At 37.1% G+C, this 15,795-nt stretch overlaps 1 protein-coding gene across 2 annotated transcripts in view; it reads left to right on the forward strand.

Annotated features, from left to right (window-relative positions):
* Window positions 1-15,795, forward strand: part of LOC145989872 (uncharacterized) — a 49,685-nt gene that overhangs the window by 19,750 nt on the left and 14,140 nt on the right. For both annotated transcript variants that reach the window (XM_083125342.1, XM_083125341.1), the window contains one exon: window positions 266-569. In XM_083125342.1, the coding sequence (XP_082981468.1) occupies window positions 266-569 (304 nt within the window). The remainder of the gene's footprint in view (window positions 1-265; window positions 570-15,795) is intronic.

The following is a 15,795-nucleotide window of genomic DNA, read 5'->3' on the forward strand; positions in this document are numbered from 1 at the left end:
ACCACATCAGTGACTTCTTAAAAACTGCGTCGATTCGGAGGGTTCAACTTGCATCAACACACTAACAACTAAGCCGGACGAAAAAGACAAACGTGGCAACAAGCTTTCCAGGTGGGAGTTCGATAGGTCGCGGGTTCGAGTCACGAAACGGCCGCTCTGCGATGACAGTGCATGGGCAAAACATAAAATATTATACAAATAAATGATAAAATTGTCAATTTCTAATTGCTGCGTTTATGCAAAAGAAGATGTGTTCTTCTTGCAGGAAAATTCGTGCTGGAACTCAACGAAAAGTTGGGATATTTAGTGGACGATCCTGGGTGTAGAATCCTGGACTATGATCCTTTGGACAAGTCGATACGCCACCTCGTGAGAGCACCGGAACCAGTGAAGTGTCCTGGCCGAGAACCCCTGACCTACATCTTCAACCGCACACTTCGCTTCAACGAGAGCACCTTCATCCACTATGGCATTGTCAACGTTGAAGATCTCTGGTGCTGCTGGTCAAAAGTGACCAGAGGCCTCAAGGGGCATGACGACGGATATCCGACTGTGGATAATGAAATAAGGTAAGTCGTTCCACATGGAGTAGTATATTTAATGCTATTATAAACTCAACAAATGATGAGCCCCCCTCCAGCAGATTTGCTTACACTTAAAACTAGCTCAACATGCCCATATGAGCTTTTTGCTCTAGTGTAGAACCCTGCCTAATCCAAGATTTTTGTAAAAAAGCCCTCATGGATTCCATGAGAAAGGAAGAGCCCCCTCAGATTGATGTGCCTATACTTACAAAAGGCACTTCTGTGAGATTGTTGTGCATAAACTTGTTAAAAATATGCCCCTCTTGATATTTTTTTTGGCCACACTTAAAACTAAGCCACCCATACCCCCACACACACACACACCCACACATATTTACTTCCGGTTTAAGTTCAATTGGATACCAGGTTCAAATTGTATATTAAAACAATGCAATATGCAGAGCTCCTCTAGAATTGCTCCGTGACTCTCTCATTTCTTACATCATAAACATATGATTTTTCCCCTATGAGAATAACACTACATATGGTGTCATCAGGTAATGCCTCATGGAATTCACAGATAATTTTAATGTTTGTCCTGTCATTTACTACAACTTGTTTCCTTTTTGAAGCATTGATTACAAACATGGGTCTCTGTGTTTTGAATTCATCTGGTGTGTAATACATGTCGGTATTGCCAGTAGTGACTCTTTTGAAGGATGTAAATGCCTCATATAATTTGAGGAAATCATCCTTGGACATGTCTAAATTGTAATTTTCTCTAGGAAATACCTCATTTCTGCCATTTTTAAGATATATGTTCTTGATGTTGCAGCTATCAAATTTGCTTGAATTTTTTTCCTGATTGTTGTGTCTTCCAGTCTGAAACAATACTACCACAAAATCAGGCATGTCATATTGAATGCTGGAGAATGAATTTGTAGCATCAAACTCATAATATGTACCAGATGCGGGCTTCTGTACACATTGATATGTATAAAATTGCAGAGGAATTTGTGGATTTTTTATTATATCAGCTTTGTATTTAAGAGCATAGCTGGCCTCATACTCAACAACAGGGATTCTTAACTCCATAGTCTGAATAATGCACTTGCCTGCATCTGGTAGGGTATTAGGCAGAGCTTCCCCTGTAGGGTTTATTGCACTGTACCTCATCAAAGCATTATTATCATTGGCAGCTCTTCTAAATGTAATTCTTAAACCACCCTTCCACATAATTTCTTTGTAATCTGAGAAGAATCCTGGCAATAGGCGCATGGGGAACAGCACAGTGTGGTTCTTGGATAATATTTTCTCACCAGCCTCAAATCCTCCGATTTTGTAGTATGAAGCCTCGGATTTGGATAATTTTAATGTGGCCAAAGCTGTGGAGGTAATTCCGGGATAATCCACTCTGTTTATAACAACGCCATGCTTTCTGACCTCAATTTCAGAGAATAGATGTGGCACAAAATTGTCCACCAATCTTATATTTGAATTTGCAGGATAATCTGTTCCATCGAGCTTTACAACATCAAATTTGATGTATAGATCTGCTCTGTGGGGGTGTATAAATCCATCCCCTACATCAAGATCAACCTCAATCTCTGTGTTGGGTTGATTTAAATTTGCAAATGTCCTCCTGTTTGGGGGGAATGATTGTAGCTCATAACTCTCAATATTTTCCATTTTCTTCTTGTATGTATTTTTATTTAAATGTTAATCTCTATGATTGCAGTTGTTGTGGCTCCAGCAAAATCAACTAATTCTTCTTTTTCATTAGTGACCATCAATTCAATATAATCTATTCTATTATGACACACAGGAAAATATAATGTTGGGGATGGATTGTAGATGATTGGCTCCATAAATTCAGAATTAGGCTTGAATGTTGCAATAATGCCTGTTTGTTTGTGAGTGCCTATGCCATTTGATTTGGTGATCATACCCTCAGCCACATTACAGTGAATATTCAGAGTTTCTATGGCTAAGAATTTAGGTATATTCATAGCAGTGTGTTTGATGCCTGGTTCAAGTTTTGTGTTGTTCTCAAATCCCAACAGCTCTCCTATAGTACCCAGATTCACTGTTTCTGTGGCAGATACAATTTCTACTCTGTGAGTGACAGAATTTTGACTTAACACTACACCTCTGGGTAATTGAGCATTTAGAGTAGAGAGATTATACTGCCCTGGAGTAATAACAATTTTTTCATCCCCAACTGCAATTGTGTTGTTGTGGTGTGTAATATTAGGGATTAGGTACATGCCATAAAATGCTCTGAGAGCTATTGTTTTGGGATATACAATGTCATCATGTAATTTGAGTTTCAATATTGAATTTTGGCTGGTGAGATGGAATACCCCCATGATGTTTCAGATACCACAAGGCTTTTTGAAAATCTTCAATTGATGGTTTATTTATTTGAGACATGTATCTAAGAACAGATAAACACAAATGTCCGCAATTAACATCTTTGAAGTTTTGAACACGGGCATTATTGTAATAAAGATTAGCTGAATTTAGATATTTTATTAAATTTTCAGGTGGAACACCTCCAAATGAATCAAACACAAATGCCTCATTTTTTAAATATTTAAGATAGCAAATCCAGTGAGTGCCCTGATTTTTGTACTCATCCAAATTAACAATGCCACACTCTTTGTTGAGTGGTTGTTCTGGTAAAGAATCAGACATGTACACACCTCTAAAATATTTGATGCCCAGTGGCTTGATTAAAGCTTCAATATCTTGGTTTGTAAGCGGCTCTTGTTTTTTTTAAACTTATTCATGGCTCTTTTAACACCTTTGCCCTGTTTCTCCATTGCCAGGTTATGGCGCTTCTGCTCATCTAATTCTGCCCTATTTTTCTTGGCATCTATTACTGTTTTTGCTATGGCAGCTGAACCCCCAGCCAAGCTCCCCACAGCCCCGAGAGCAGCTAAGATGGCAGGGATGGTAAATATAAATCCCCCCACATGTGATTTTTTTCTTGATTGCTGTAATTTTTTTAATTGGGGGGTGCTAAGCAACAATTTCATACCATGACCCTTTGCAATACAAGATTTTTTTTTCTTGCGCTGATTTTTGGTTAAAAGACTATCAATAGTTTTAAGAGATTTGAGACCTGCATAAGGTATTTGATACATAACACCCTTGGCCCTCATTGTAGGTTTATTATATACATATTCACAACCCCCACCCCAATTTTTGTTTGGTGCTCATAGCTATGGTGGTACCCAATGCTGCTATTTTTTCACTCAAAGATGCATCTTTGCTTACAAATCTACCAAATGCAGCCTCTTCTAATTTCTTGTCTGCAACATGTCTCTTGTCAAGATCAGAATGTGTGTTGTATGCAATATCATGGTCTCTACAAGCAGCATCTAAGGGATTAACACCAGGATCACCTCTGTTTAATCTATGGTCCAATTTTGTGCCTGGACCACAATACTGATAACCTGGAATATGTAGTTCAAATGGCAGCTTGTTTATAATGTCATTAACAAGGCCCCGACCCTCAGAAATATTCCAAAATTTGGGGGGTAGAGTATTAATAATTTTTATAAGATATCCAATCCCCTTAGTGTCATTCACTATAAAATTAGACAATTTGGTGCTTATCATGTCCATAATTCCAACCTTTTCATTGTAAAAATTGTGGTTCCCAGCATTTTCCTCCCCAGCTATCACCAATAACCTATCTACAAGTTTCCTGACATCATCAACCCAGACAAATTCTTTAGGCAGGGTGTTGTATTGTTTGATTCCACTGCCAGTCTTGATCTGAGACCATATGGGCTTGATTAAATTATTGTATTTTGCCCCACTGCTAGACTTGACTCTTTTTTGTGTGGGATCATTGTTCTGGTATAGAGCATCTGATTTTATTAATATTTCTTTGTAATCCTCATAATCTTGATCTGTATAGCTGCCAGGCCTTTTCCTAGTCATCAATTCCCACAATCCAGGTGTTCCGGAGTACTTAACAAAAGCACCTTTTTCTCCAAGTCGAGATTCTGAATATACAATTATATCATCTCCCATAAATGTTACTCTGAAATTGCCAATTCTATGTATGATGCTACCATCAAGCTCTGTGTCAGCATATAAGCCAAAAACCTCATCTTTATTGTCTTTAGGTGTGGTTAAATATTTTTGAGCAAGAAGACCCAATTCAATAGGATCCTGACTAGCCTCAATTCTACTAGGAGCAATAGGACTAGGTGTATGAATACTGGAAAGTGGGGTGAATGGATAATCTAATATGTTCCTAGCAGCTACAGGTACAAGCTCTGTGAGCAAATTTTGATTTTGCTCCGTAACAGTTTTGATATTCTTACCTAAATTATTAATAGCATCAATTACAGGCTGTTCTGTTTGTTTGTGTTTTTCATAAATTCCACGGTTCTCTGATTTCCATCCCTTAAATCTTTTTACAAGATAATCTCTTAATTTAAGATCATCAATGATTGGCCTTTTCATGGTTATTTATATATGTTTCAATGTCTAGAAAATTGTTGATTTTATTTCTGTATTTGCCACTATTGGGTGTTCTTGTCATATCAATTGTGACAAACCCATAACTGTCCTGGTTCCAGCACTTGCTGCAAATCTTGGAAAAATCATTGTAGCTCAGGTCCCCACCTACATATTCATCATGTATGTGTTTGAGGTTGGTATGATCCTGATGAAACACACAAATAAAATTGCTGTTGTCTCGGATCAGTTGCTTGGGTATTTTTGAAAAAGTCTGTGCCAGGTAGAAGCAATCAATGTTTTTGTGCCGGCCCTGTGTAAAAAAATTTCTAACCTTGTTTTGATTATCCAATATAATGTCATCAAACACAACAACAGAATTATCGAGACAGTCATGAAGTGGCTTAACATCTGGTTCAAAAGTGGCAATATCCAATCCATCATATAGCTTCATCAGCTGCTGATATTTTAATTGTTCCAAGCTCTTAGAGAAGATATACAAGTGCCTGTTTTTCCAGTCTAACCAGTTGGGTGCCAATAAAAAATTATCAACCATTAGTGTAGTTTTACCACAAGCAGATGGCCCAACAATAAGACACCTAATATTATCAGGTAACAATTTGCCATTTCTCTTATTTTGTTGTTCAGGTTCTGGGAGCCTTTTTATAACATCCCAGGTGCTCATATTATTATTTTGTTTGCATCGATCCAGCTGTGTTCTGGAAGTCCTAGCCATTTGACAAGTAACTTGTTGCCTTTTCTGCGGATGATTTTTTCTATGAGATATGTGTCAGGCTGTTTAGTTTTGCTGAGCTCTTGTTCATAAAACCTGCCTTTGAGAATTTCTCCTCGGTGATCCTTTATTATATATGTGTTAAGGGCCCCGGGTTTAACTTGAACCACTGTAAATAATTCAGTGCTCCAGTTTCTTGTAAAGCCCCTTTTGAATAAGTGCTTATATTTGCTGATTCTTACTTGATCCCCTACCCTGTATTTGGCCTTTCTTGTTGTTGGCTGGTATCTAGGATAATAAACAGTGCTGATCAATTTTTGCTCATCAGATGAAGTTACTTCAGAGGGTTTCATGTTGATTGTGGAATGGACAGAATTGTTATATTTATGTAGAAGTTCTGGAAGAATATTAATCCATTTATAATTACCTTGAAGTGTAAATTGTTTATACATAAGATTTTTTAAGGTTCTGTTGAATCTCTCTACAATTGAGGCCTTGAGGTCACTGTAACTCGAATAATGTTTTATTGCCCGGCTTTTAATAAATTGTTGAAACACTGAATTATAAAATTCTTTGCCATTATCTGTTTGCAAATAGCGCGGGGATCTTCCACTCTGATTAATGATTGTCCTGATGGCTTCTGTAACACATTTTCCAGTCTTGGATTTGAGTGGCACAGCCCAGGTAAAGTTTGAAAATGTGTCTATTACAGTGAGTAGATACTTGTAGCCCTTGTTGATTTTGTCTAATTTTTTCAGCTGTCCACTTGCCATTTCAATCAAGTCGCTTTGCCATAAATCATCTATACCCTTTGTGACTACTGGGAGTCTCTTAAAATTATGTCGGGCCTGTCTGTGTAATTCATCAACAATAATTTTTCTAGACATAATATGAAAACAAGAATATTGCAACTATGGGGTGTTCAGCAGCTGATACTGCAGGATTTTCTAAATATAATTTGTCCCCTATTTGTATTTTAAATTCCAAAGAGCCATCATCTTCAACATAAGATGTTTCTAATGTATTGGGATCTGTAAAATCCTCCAATTCTACACTGGTGATTTTCACTTTGTTATCAGCATTTGTTATTGATAAGGTAGGGTAGTGGTGTGCCTGTGGCTGTAGCCAATATTTGATCTTGATTGGTCTCAATGTGCCCCCAACAAAAAACTGGTAATAAAATTGTGCAGGGGACAGCATATATATTTTGCCACCTGGTGTAAATGGAGAATCATATTCTTTGTTGGGGATGCTGTACAATTCAAGAATTACTGAATGTTTTGGATTCTCGATTATGCCTGTTATTTCTTTTTCTGCTGTGAGCAATCTGCTTGTTACAGATTCAAGGTGCTCATTGATGGTCCTAACAACATCATCATGGCCCGGCTTTATTTTTATGTCCACAACAAGTTTTTTGTATTGCTGCACAATTTCTTGTAGCTGGGTGGCAAAAACAGACAGAGCATTTGCTTGATTGGATTCCATGGTCCCTAGCTGCTGCTTGATATTAGCTACAATTTGTTGCAAATTTTCAACAATTGCCAATTTTGAATTTTGAGCTGTAAGATCATGGACCTGCCTTCTGATATCCTCAAACAGGGCATGCAGTTCATTAATATGTTGATTGGTTGGAAGAGTGGCTACTGTCTGGGTGAGATGTTTGATCTCTGCTTGGATATTCTTGATATCTTCTGATTTCAATATGCGATTCACTGCCCTCTTAATATTTTTAAGTTCCTGTGATGTAGGAAGATTTGATACTGTATTTTGCAAAGATTCAAGTGCCAATTTCACATTGTGTAATTCAGAAGCATCAGCCACATTTTGCATAGCATTTTGGAGCAGGGCTATATCTGCCTGAGTAGGTGTGGATTGTTGTAAAATTTCAAGTTTTGTTTGGATATCATCTATCAAGTGATGAAAATGAGATAGTTCAGATTCAGTGTTGAGGTTTTCAAGCTTTGTGATTTGTTGCTGGACACTAACAAGGGTATCTACAATCCCAGGCAATCGGGATTCAAGTACATTTGCCAAATCATTTTGCACTGCTGCTATTGTACCTTCAAGATGGGTTATGGAACTTTGAATTTTTCCAAAATCTTCATATGTTTCAAGTTGCAGCTTAATATTTGCTACACTCCGAGTTATTGCATTCAAAGCATCAGAAGATGGCAAATTGTTCATAAAATTTTCAAGTGTCTCAATTTTTTCTTTAACCTCGGCTATGGCATTGTTCAGAGGGTCCAGATTAGGTATTTGGAGTGATTGAATCTGTTCCTTTAGAGTGGAAATCACAAGATCAAAATCTTCTTGTGATTTTATGCTTTTGACAATTGTTTGGAGTTGTGTCTGGACATTATTTATCTGCTGTTCCAATTGTTGTTTCAATTGCTCAGAGTTGTTAGCCTGGGTCTTAAATTTGGCTTGAAGAGCTGCTACAGCCTCTTCTAAACTTTGAAAATTATCCAATGTGGCCAGGTCAGTATATTTCTGAAGCAGCAATTTGAGTTCAGAATCAATTTTAAGAAGAGGGTCCATGCATTGTGATTGTAAATTTGTAATTTCTAATTGAAGGCTGGCATTCAGTGTGGTTTGTAAAGCTTGTAAATCACTTCTTAATTTCTTGACTCTGACATCAAGCATCAAAATCTCATCACTGTGATCTTCATGTCTTGTATGGCCAAAAATATCATTAGGCATTTTGTTTAGTAGTTATTTATTATAGAGTATCTGATTCTTAATTCTATAAAAAAGGGTATAAGCTTATCATAGGATCCAGGGACTTCAATATATAAGCAGTCACCAGCAGAAACAGTATATACAGTGCCAGAAACCATGTTTGAGTGCTTAATTCTATAAATATTTCTCCCTACTGAAATTTTAACATCACCCTCAGGGGTTGTAATAAATTGCAATTGCCCACCTACAGGTAATTGGTAATGATTTAAATTATTGTTAAATATGTACAATATTTTGCCTGTTTCATCATCAACATCTGTAAATATGCTGTTCAGATGAATAATTAACAAGCCACTCAGTTTAGACAGCATATCAGAAGAGGGTTGTGGTGTTGGCAGGTCCATAACAGCCCGTTTTTTGAACCCAAATAAGTTCATAGGCATGTTTATTTATTTCAAATCATGCTCTGTGCTTGTGCATTGATCCCCATTTTTCAAATCACAATGACCCCATGGTAAAGTATGTATGCCACATGATAAAATGCATCTCTTATCATCATGTGGGTCCAGAGCCACTTTTCTTACAATATTTGAAGTCAATAAGTGATCCACACTCTGAATTCTGGATTCTGATGTTTTGATTAAACTCTGGGATTTGAGGCAATTTTTATAATCTTCAAATTGGAGCTCTTTTTCCACAGCTACTTTGCCAATACCCTTGGCCTTTTTAGCAGCAACACCACTACATGTTTTAAAACTGTACATCTTGGCACTTAACCCAGCAAATTCCACAATAACATCACCAAGTGTCTCATCTTTTAACTTGCCGGGCACTTTTTTGTTGTGGGGTTGAATATTCAGATGGCCTGGCAATTCACTGGTATCAAAATATTGAAACAATTCAGGCTGGGTCATATCTTGATAAACATCTTCTGTTTTAATATCAAGAACAAAACTATCCGTGTCCATGTACATCAATTTTATATTATCACCATAAAAAGGTTTCAACACATCATAATACAATGTTAACATATGTGATTTGGCCAATTCCAATATTGCAGCCCCTACATAAATAGGTTTATCAAACTTAATCTTTGTTTTTTTCATGTTGAAAAGTGCCATATTTTCATCATAAATTCTTCTATAATTGAAATTAGGCTTTGCAACCAATTTTTTGCTCAGGCTGGGGTCAGTAATTATTTTAACATCGGTATGTTTTCTGACATTTTCAATTGTTTTGCCATATACTGAATTAACCATTAATTTAAACAAGGCCTTATCAAATTGGCTCTTTGCAGATGTTCGAAGCTCCGTGTTTGTATCAATGTATGGTTTCAACCATTTTGAGTGTTTGAATCTCAAAACTTTTCCAAGTTTGGTCACTTGAACACCATGTTTCATCAGGAACTGGAGGTTCTTGTAATATATGACATAGCCCTGTTTTGCCTCCAGTGTCATCATCAATTTCCTCTGTTTAGAGCCAGGTGAGCACTGAACCTCGGGAATTGGAGGCAGATCAGAAAATTTGTTATGTAAATGATCTGGAATTGCCAAATCAACCTCTAAGAATAAGCCATAATTACTGTCATCAAAGTCTTGAAGATCCTCAATATTGAAATCTTCAAACCATTCAAGCCCTGCATATGGCAGTTTTTGCATCATGGCGTGACCATAGAGGCTATTTGCATCTACATACAATATATAATTTGATGGCAGTGCTGGATCATAATCAGGCATATATTTGTTATTTGCTCTGGCATATCTCTGAGAACATTGCACCATGCCTCCTTTTATATTTTCCTCCATAAACAGATACATATCTTGATCCTGGATCAGATCCAATGGCATTTTGGTATTTAAAAACATTGCATCCCATGCTAGGCCCGGGGCACTGAAAAAATACACTGGGTCCAGTCCATAATTTTGCATAGAAAATTTTCTGAATGCCTGCATTATATCTGCTGAGAGGGTCACATCAAGTTTCAAATATGCCATGTGATAATCACCAAATGTCCGGCATTTTAAATTGTTAAACATCAATTGGGCATGGTGATAATCATCATCAGTGATTCCAGATCCTCTGATTTTGCTGTAAAACTCTTCTTGTGGTGGCAAAGAACACTCATCAAATTTAGAAAAATCTGTAACATAATCATATGGATATACACCCTTCCGCCTAATTAATTTCAGGTCCTGATTTGGAAACAATGCACGTGTGATTTTGAATTGATCATCAGATAATTGAGTGGCCAGTGTGGCCAGGCTAGCAGATAAAATTCTGTAAGAATCAAGAAATCTTATGTGAATAGGAACACCATTAACTTTAATTATTTTGCTAATAGATATATATTTCTCATCATTTTCAGCTAAAATATTTAAATTCTGCTTGTCAAACCCCTCATATCTGATCAAATGATGAAAATCATAATTGGATGCTCCATGGCAAAATATGGGGACAAATTTTGGTCTCTTGATCTTAATATTACAGCTATTACACAGGGCCATTAAGAATTTACCATCTGTATGAGAATGGTGTTTCACCTTGATATTTGTATCTGAAAATTCACAATCACATACCGGGCATTTTTCTGCATTGTTGAAATCCTCAATCTGTTTCTCTGTTAAAGGCAACATGGGTTTTGATTTTAATAAAATATTAGATGCTATGTCACGGCACTCATTTTCTATTCTATGTGCAAATATTTTGATGGCATCTGGCCCCATGTATGAATCTTTTTTAGTAACAACACCATCCTGTACAACCACATAATAAAAGCTGGAAGGTTCATGTAGCTGGTATGGTGTAATTGAAGATTCTTCAGGATCTGGATTGCAGGATGCAAGAGATTTGAGGATTGATTCAAAATCACAGAATATATATGCTGGGTGTTCCAACAAGGCTTCAAACTTTTTGAATTTGCAATTTTCACTTGGATTAGGCATCACCATATGAACAGGTTTATGGTTGCCACAATATTTCAGATGCTCAATTAACTTGTTTTTGGCAATTTCTGCATTTTTTTCCTGAACCCCATTCACCATTTTTTGACCATCAAGTACAGATAAACATCTTCTGCACAACTTAAATATTCTATTAGATTTGTCTAGTTGTGTTCTCACTAAAGCTTCAAGATTATGTATCAGAGTGTAATGATTTGTGCCATCCTCTTCAATTAAGAGCAAATCAATTGGAATAGCAGATTCATCATCAATTGTACTGATTCTGAGAGGTTCTATCAAGCAATTGCCACGGCCAGTGGAGCAAATAAATACATTAATAGATAATTGTTTATTACTGATATTCCTGGCCCTTTTTTCAAATTTATCAATATTCTGAACAGACATTGGATATTCTAAACCCTCCATTGCATCGTCAAAATCATGTTCATGTTGTTTGTAATAATTTATTCTCTGAGGATTTCTTGAAACTGGAAACAAAGCAGCTAATATACACCACAAAAAGCATTTCTGGTCGGTATTTTCTATATTAACCACGGCTCTTCTGTTTTTAATATTATCAGGTAATGGCAAATATGTAGAACCTTGTAATGGGCTGAATTCAGAAATATTAACATAGAGCCTGTGTGGAGAGCCGCATAGGTTCCATCCAGACTCTTTTGCCGCAAATTCAGAGTGTTTAATATTCAATTGATCCATTAAACTGCTTATTATTCTGTCTGAATTTGCATTTGAATATACCGGTACAGTTTCTGTTATGTGGGGCTGTGTAAATTTTGTGCCATTTGGTTTCTTATATTGAGTATACAATTTGAGGGAGAGCTTATAAGGGCTATTTTGTGCATTTAGAATTGCCTGCAGATCAGGATTTATATTGTTCAAAAAATTCTGAATATCGCATCTTGGCTCTGATACAAACCGGTGATCTCTTAATTGGCCATTAAAACTGCTATGGATAGGTGCATAGCATAGCTGCTTTGCTGCTCTGGCATTAACAGGTGCTTCATGCTTCCTTTTCAGACCAGATGTAGATGCTTGTGAGGGCAATATTGATGACTGTACAGAGCAAGTATTTTTATGTTTATATGTGAAGTATTGCATGTTATATTTTCTATGGCATTTGGGGCAAATTTTTGTGGGAGTTCTGTATTTATCTGGGTTACAATTCCTTTGGTGTCTGGCCCAATTGGGGCTGGATATATTTTTTTTGCATTGATTGCAATATTTTTGATTCGGCATTTTTGTTGTTGTTTATTATATACAATTTCCTGGGATTCAAATCAAAACTTTATACTGAATAAAAATATCAGTTGGGTTCAGCACTGTGCTGTGTGTGTATATATATGTATATGTGTGTGTATGTGTGTTAATATTTTTGGCTTTGGTATTTATATAAAATTTCCTGGGTTTTTAAATCTAATCTCTATGCTTATCTTATGACAGGTTGTAAAGCCAATAGCCCACAAGTGGAAAAAGAGAATAAATATTCATTCACACTGACCTTCCGCAAATACCTGCACGAACATGCATGTCTAGAATGGCATTAACCTTGTTATGTATTGATTTTTGTATAACAGGCTGGGACAAATATATATATGTTTTATATTAAAACAAACAGGCCTGTAGTATGAGAAGCACTGTAACAACACATCTGTACTCCTCAACCACTCTCACAATACTGGCTGATGCAATGCAAAATCTCTTTATATACCCTAAGCCGGGCCGAGAAGAAAAAAACAGGAATTTCCCATGAATTTTGTTTTTACAAGAATTTCCCGAGGGCTTTTTCACGGGAAATTCTGAGGGGGCATATTTTTCACGGGAATTTCCTGGCTGATGCAATTTTGTTTGCACGCAAAGCTTCAATACTCAGAAATTTCACACATTAATCAATATGAAACATGTAAACATATGATGTAAGAAATGAGAGAGTCACGGACCAATTCTAGAAGAATTACATTGTTTTAATATACAATTTGAACCTGGTATCCAATTGAACTTAAACCGGAAGTAAATATGTGTGGGTGTGTGTGTGTGTGGGGGTATGGGTGGCTTAGTTTTAAGTGTGGCCAAAAAAAATATCAAGAGGGGCATATTTTTAACAAGTTTATGCACAACAATCTCACAGAAGTGCCTTTTGTAAGTATAGGCACATCAATCTGAGGGGGCTCTTCCTTTCTCATGGAATCCATGAGGGCTTTTTTACAAAAATCTTGGATTAGGCAGGGTTCTACACTAGAGCAAAAAGCTCATATGGGCATGTTGAGCTAGTTTTAAGTGTAAGCAAATCTGCTGGAGGGGGGCTCATCATTTGTTGAGTTTATAATAGCATTAAATATACTACTACATGGCTAATGCCTGAACCACACGTGGATAGATTACCTGCTGGATTTTCCAGTTGGAGTTGGACTAGTTGTGTAGTGCTTGCCTCATCTGCTAGTTTTCGCCTCACACGATACTCGTTACCGTACATGTCGGTATACTTTAGTTCCCACAAGGCATTGCGCAGAACAGACAAGGTAAAAAGATGGACGAGAAAGAACGTAGTAGTGCTGGTATTATTTAAAATTAAAACTGAAAGACAAGCATGGGCTAGAAATTGACTCAAAAGAAAGTATGATAATCAAGATGTACTCGACAAGCTTCTTAATGAACTCGGGTATGTTTATTCACACATGATATTCGCAGATTTCCTTCATAAAAAAATATTTTGTTGAACCACATATGTCAAACAAGTGGTAGAGTGAGATCACTTTCGTAACATCTCTGGGTGTTCTGCATTTGCAGCTTGGGAGCGAGTCAAAAGGTCCGAAGCCTCCAATCAAGAAGCGAGACGCTGACGTCATCTCAACCCAGCACCTATCGCTAACTCTCCCGCTCACACTCTACACTGTTGGTAGTCTCGCTTGGTGGACTAACACAGGAAGCTGGAGATGTTTTGAAAGTAATCGGACTATAATAATAAGGATTTTCATTAACTAATCACATTCGTCGTGTACAAATACTATCGCATTGGATAAATTCCTAAACATTAATGAACTGAACAAGAATGCACGTCATCTCTGTTACTATTTCTTTAATGGAGCAACGAATAAAAACAACCAACAATCGGAAACCACGGACAAAAACAAAAAATCCCTTGCTAAACTTTCGCTCTGATTAGCTTTTCCACAGAATCTAGCAGAGAAAGTCTAATCGTCAACACCAGACTAGCAGCCAGCCTGGCACCCAACATTTCCAGCCAGGTACCCAGATAGCCACCAACTAGGGCATTCCTATTGAAATCCAGTTCCGTGTGATTCGGCCTTTATTTGGATTTCTAGATATAGGGTGAAATATGGAAACATCCCGTCTGTCGTTACACTGGTGGTTTCAGGATTCGTGAACAAGGGGTACCATGACCAAAACAGCGCCCCCTGTACTTATACATAATTATAACACCATTAAGCCTTGTTTCCATGATATGAAAAACTCAATATGCTGACCAAGGCAGAAATTTATTTATTATAAAACATAAACTAAACGGAACGTTTCAACCTTCTAGCAAGGTCTTCTTCAGACTCTGCACCAAGTACAAATATAACAAGGTACAAAACAGGACGATATATATACACAAAAATACTCCCCTCCAGACTATTAGAAAGTTGTTCTGGAACATTCTAGCAGGTGTCTTTCCCTTGTCAACTGTACTTTCACCTGAAAGTGAATATGGTTGGACTCTTTATCTGACGCTCTTTTTCCTTCATCTCTTCTCTTTCTCTCTCGTCCTTTCCACTCTTTCTAACATTTTCTTCTATTCTTAGTTTATCTTCAGTCCCCCATTCCAGTTCATTGTGTCTTCTTCACTTTTCTTCCCTATTTCCTTGGCCTCCTTCCATTTTCTCACTAGTATTCTCCCTTCCTATCTGTTTAGCCTCATCCCACTCTATGCCATGTCCTGTTTCTCTCGTGTGTTTAAATATTGCATTTCTCTCTCTCTTAAGTCGTACATCATCCCTATGTTGTTTCAACCTGTCTTTCAGCCTCTTTTTCGTTTCTCCTATGTACACACTCTGACATTATTTATATTTTACTTCGTAGATAATCCCTTCCTCTTCCTCTTCTCTGTTTTCCTTTTTCTTGTTTGCATTCTTCGTTATTCTTAAGATGCTTCTCCCTCCCTTCCTGTAAGTTTTAACGCCCGCTTTTCTAAGCACTTTGCATATCTTCTCTGTGGTCTTCCCCATACTCCTTATTCCAAACCTCCTCTCTTTTTCTTTTTCTTTCTCTTCCTCTTTTCTTTCTCTTCCAATTCTCCCCTGCCACTTTTCTTCCTTCTTCTGTTTATGTCCAGTCTATCCTCCTTCTCGTAGCCGTTCTTTTGCAGCTGTTTCCATAGGCTATTTATTTTGCCTTCTTTTTCACATTCTTTCGTGCATAATTT

The sequence above is a fragment of the Lepisma saccharinum genome, chromosome 7 (genome assembly GCF_977018435.1).
Source record: "Lepisma saccharinum chromosome 7, izLepSacc3.1, whole genome shotgun sequence".
NCBI classification, from domain to species: Eukaryota; Metazoa; Arthropoda; class Insecta; order Zygentoma; family Lepismatidae; genus Lepisma; species Lepisma saccharinum.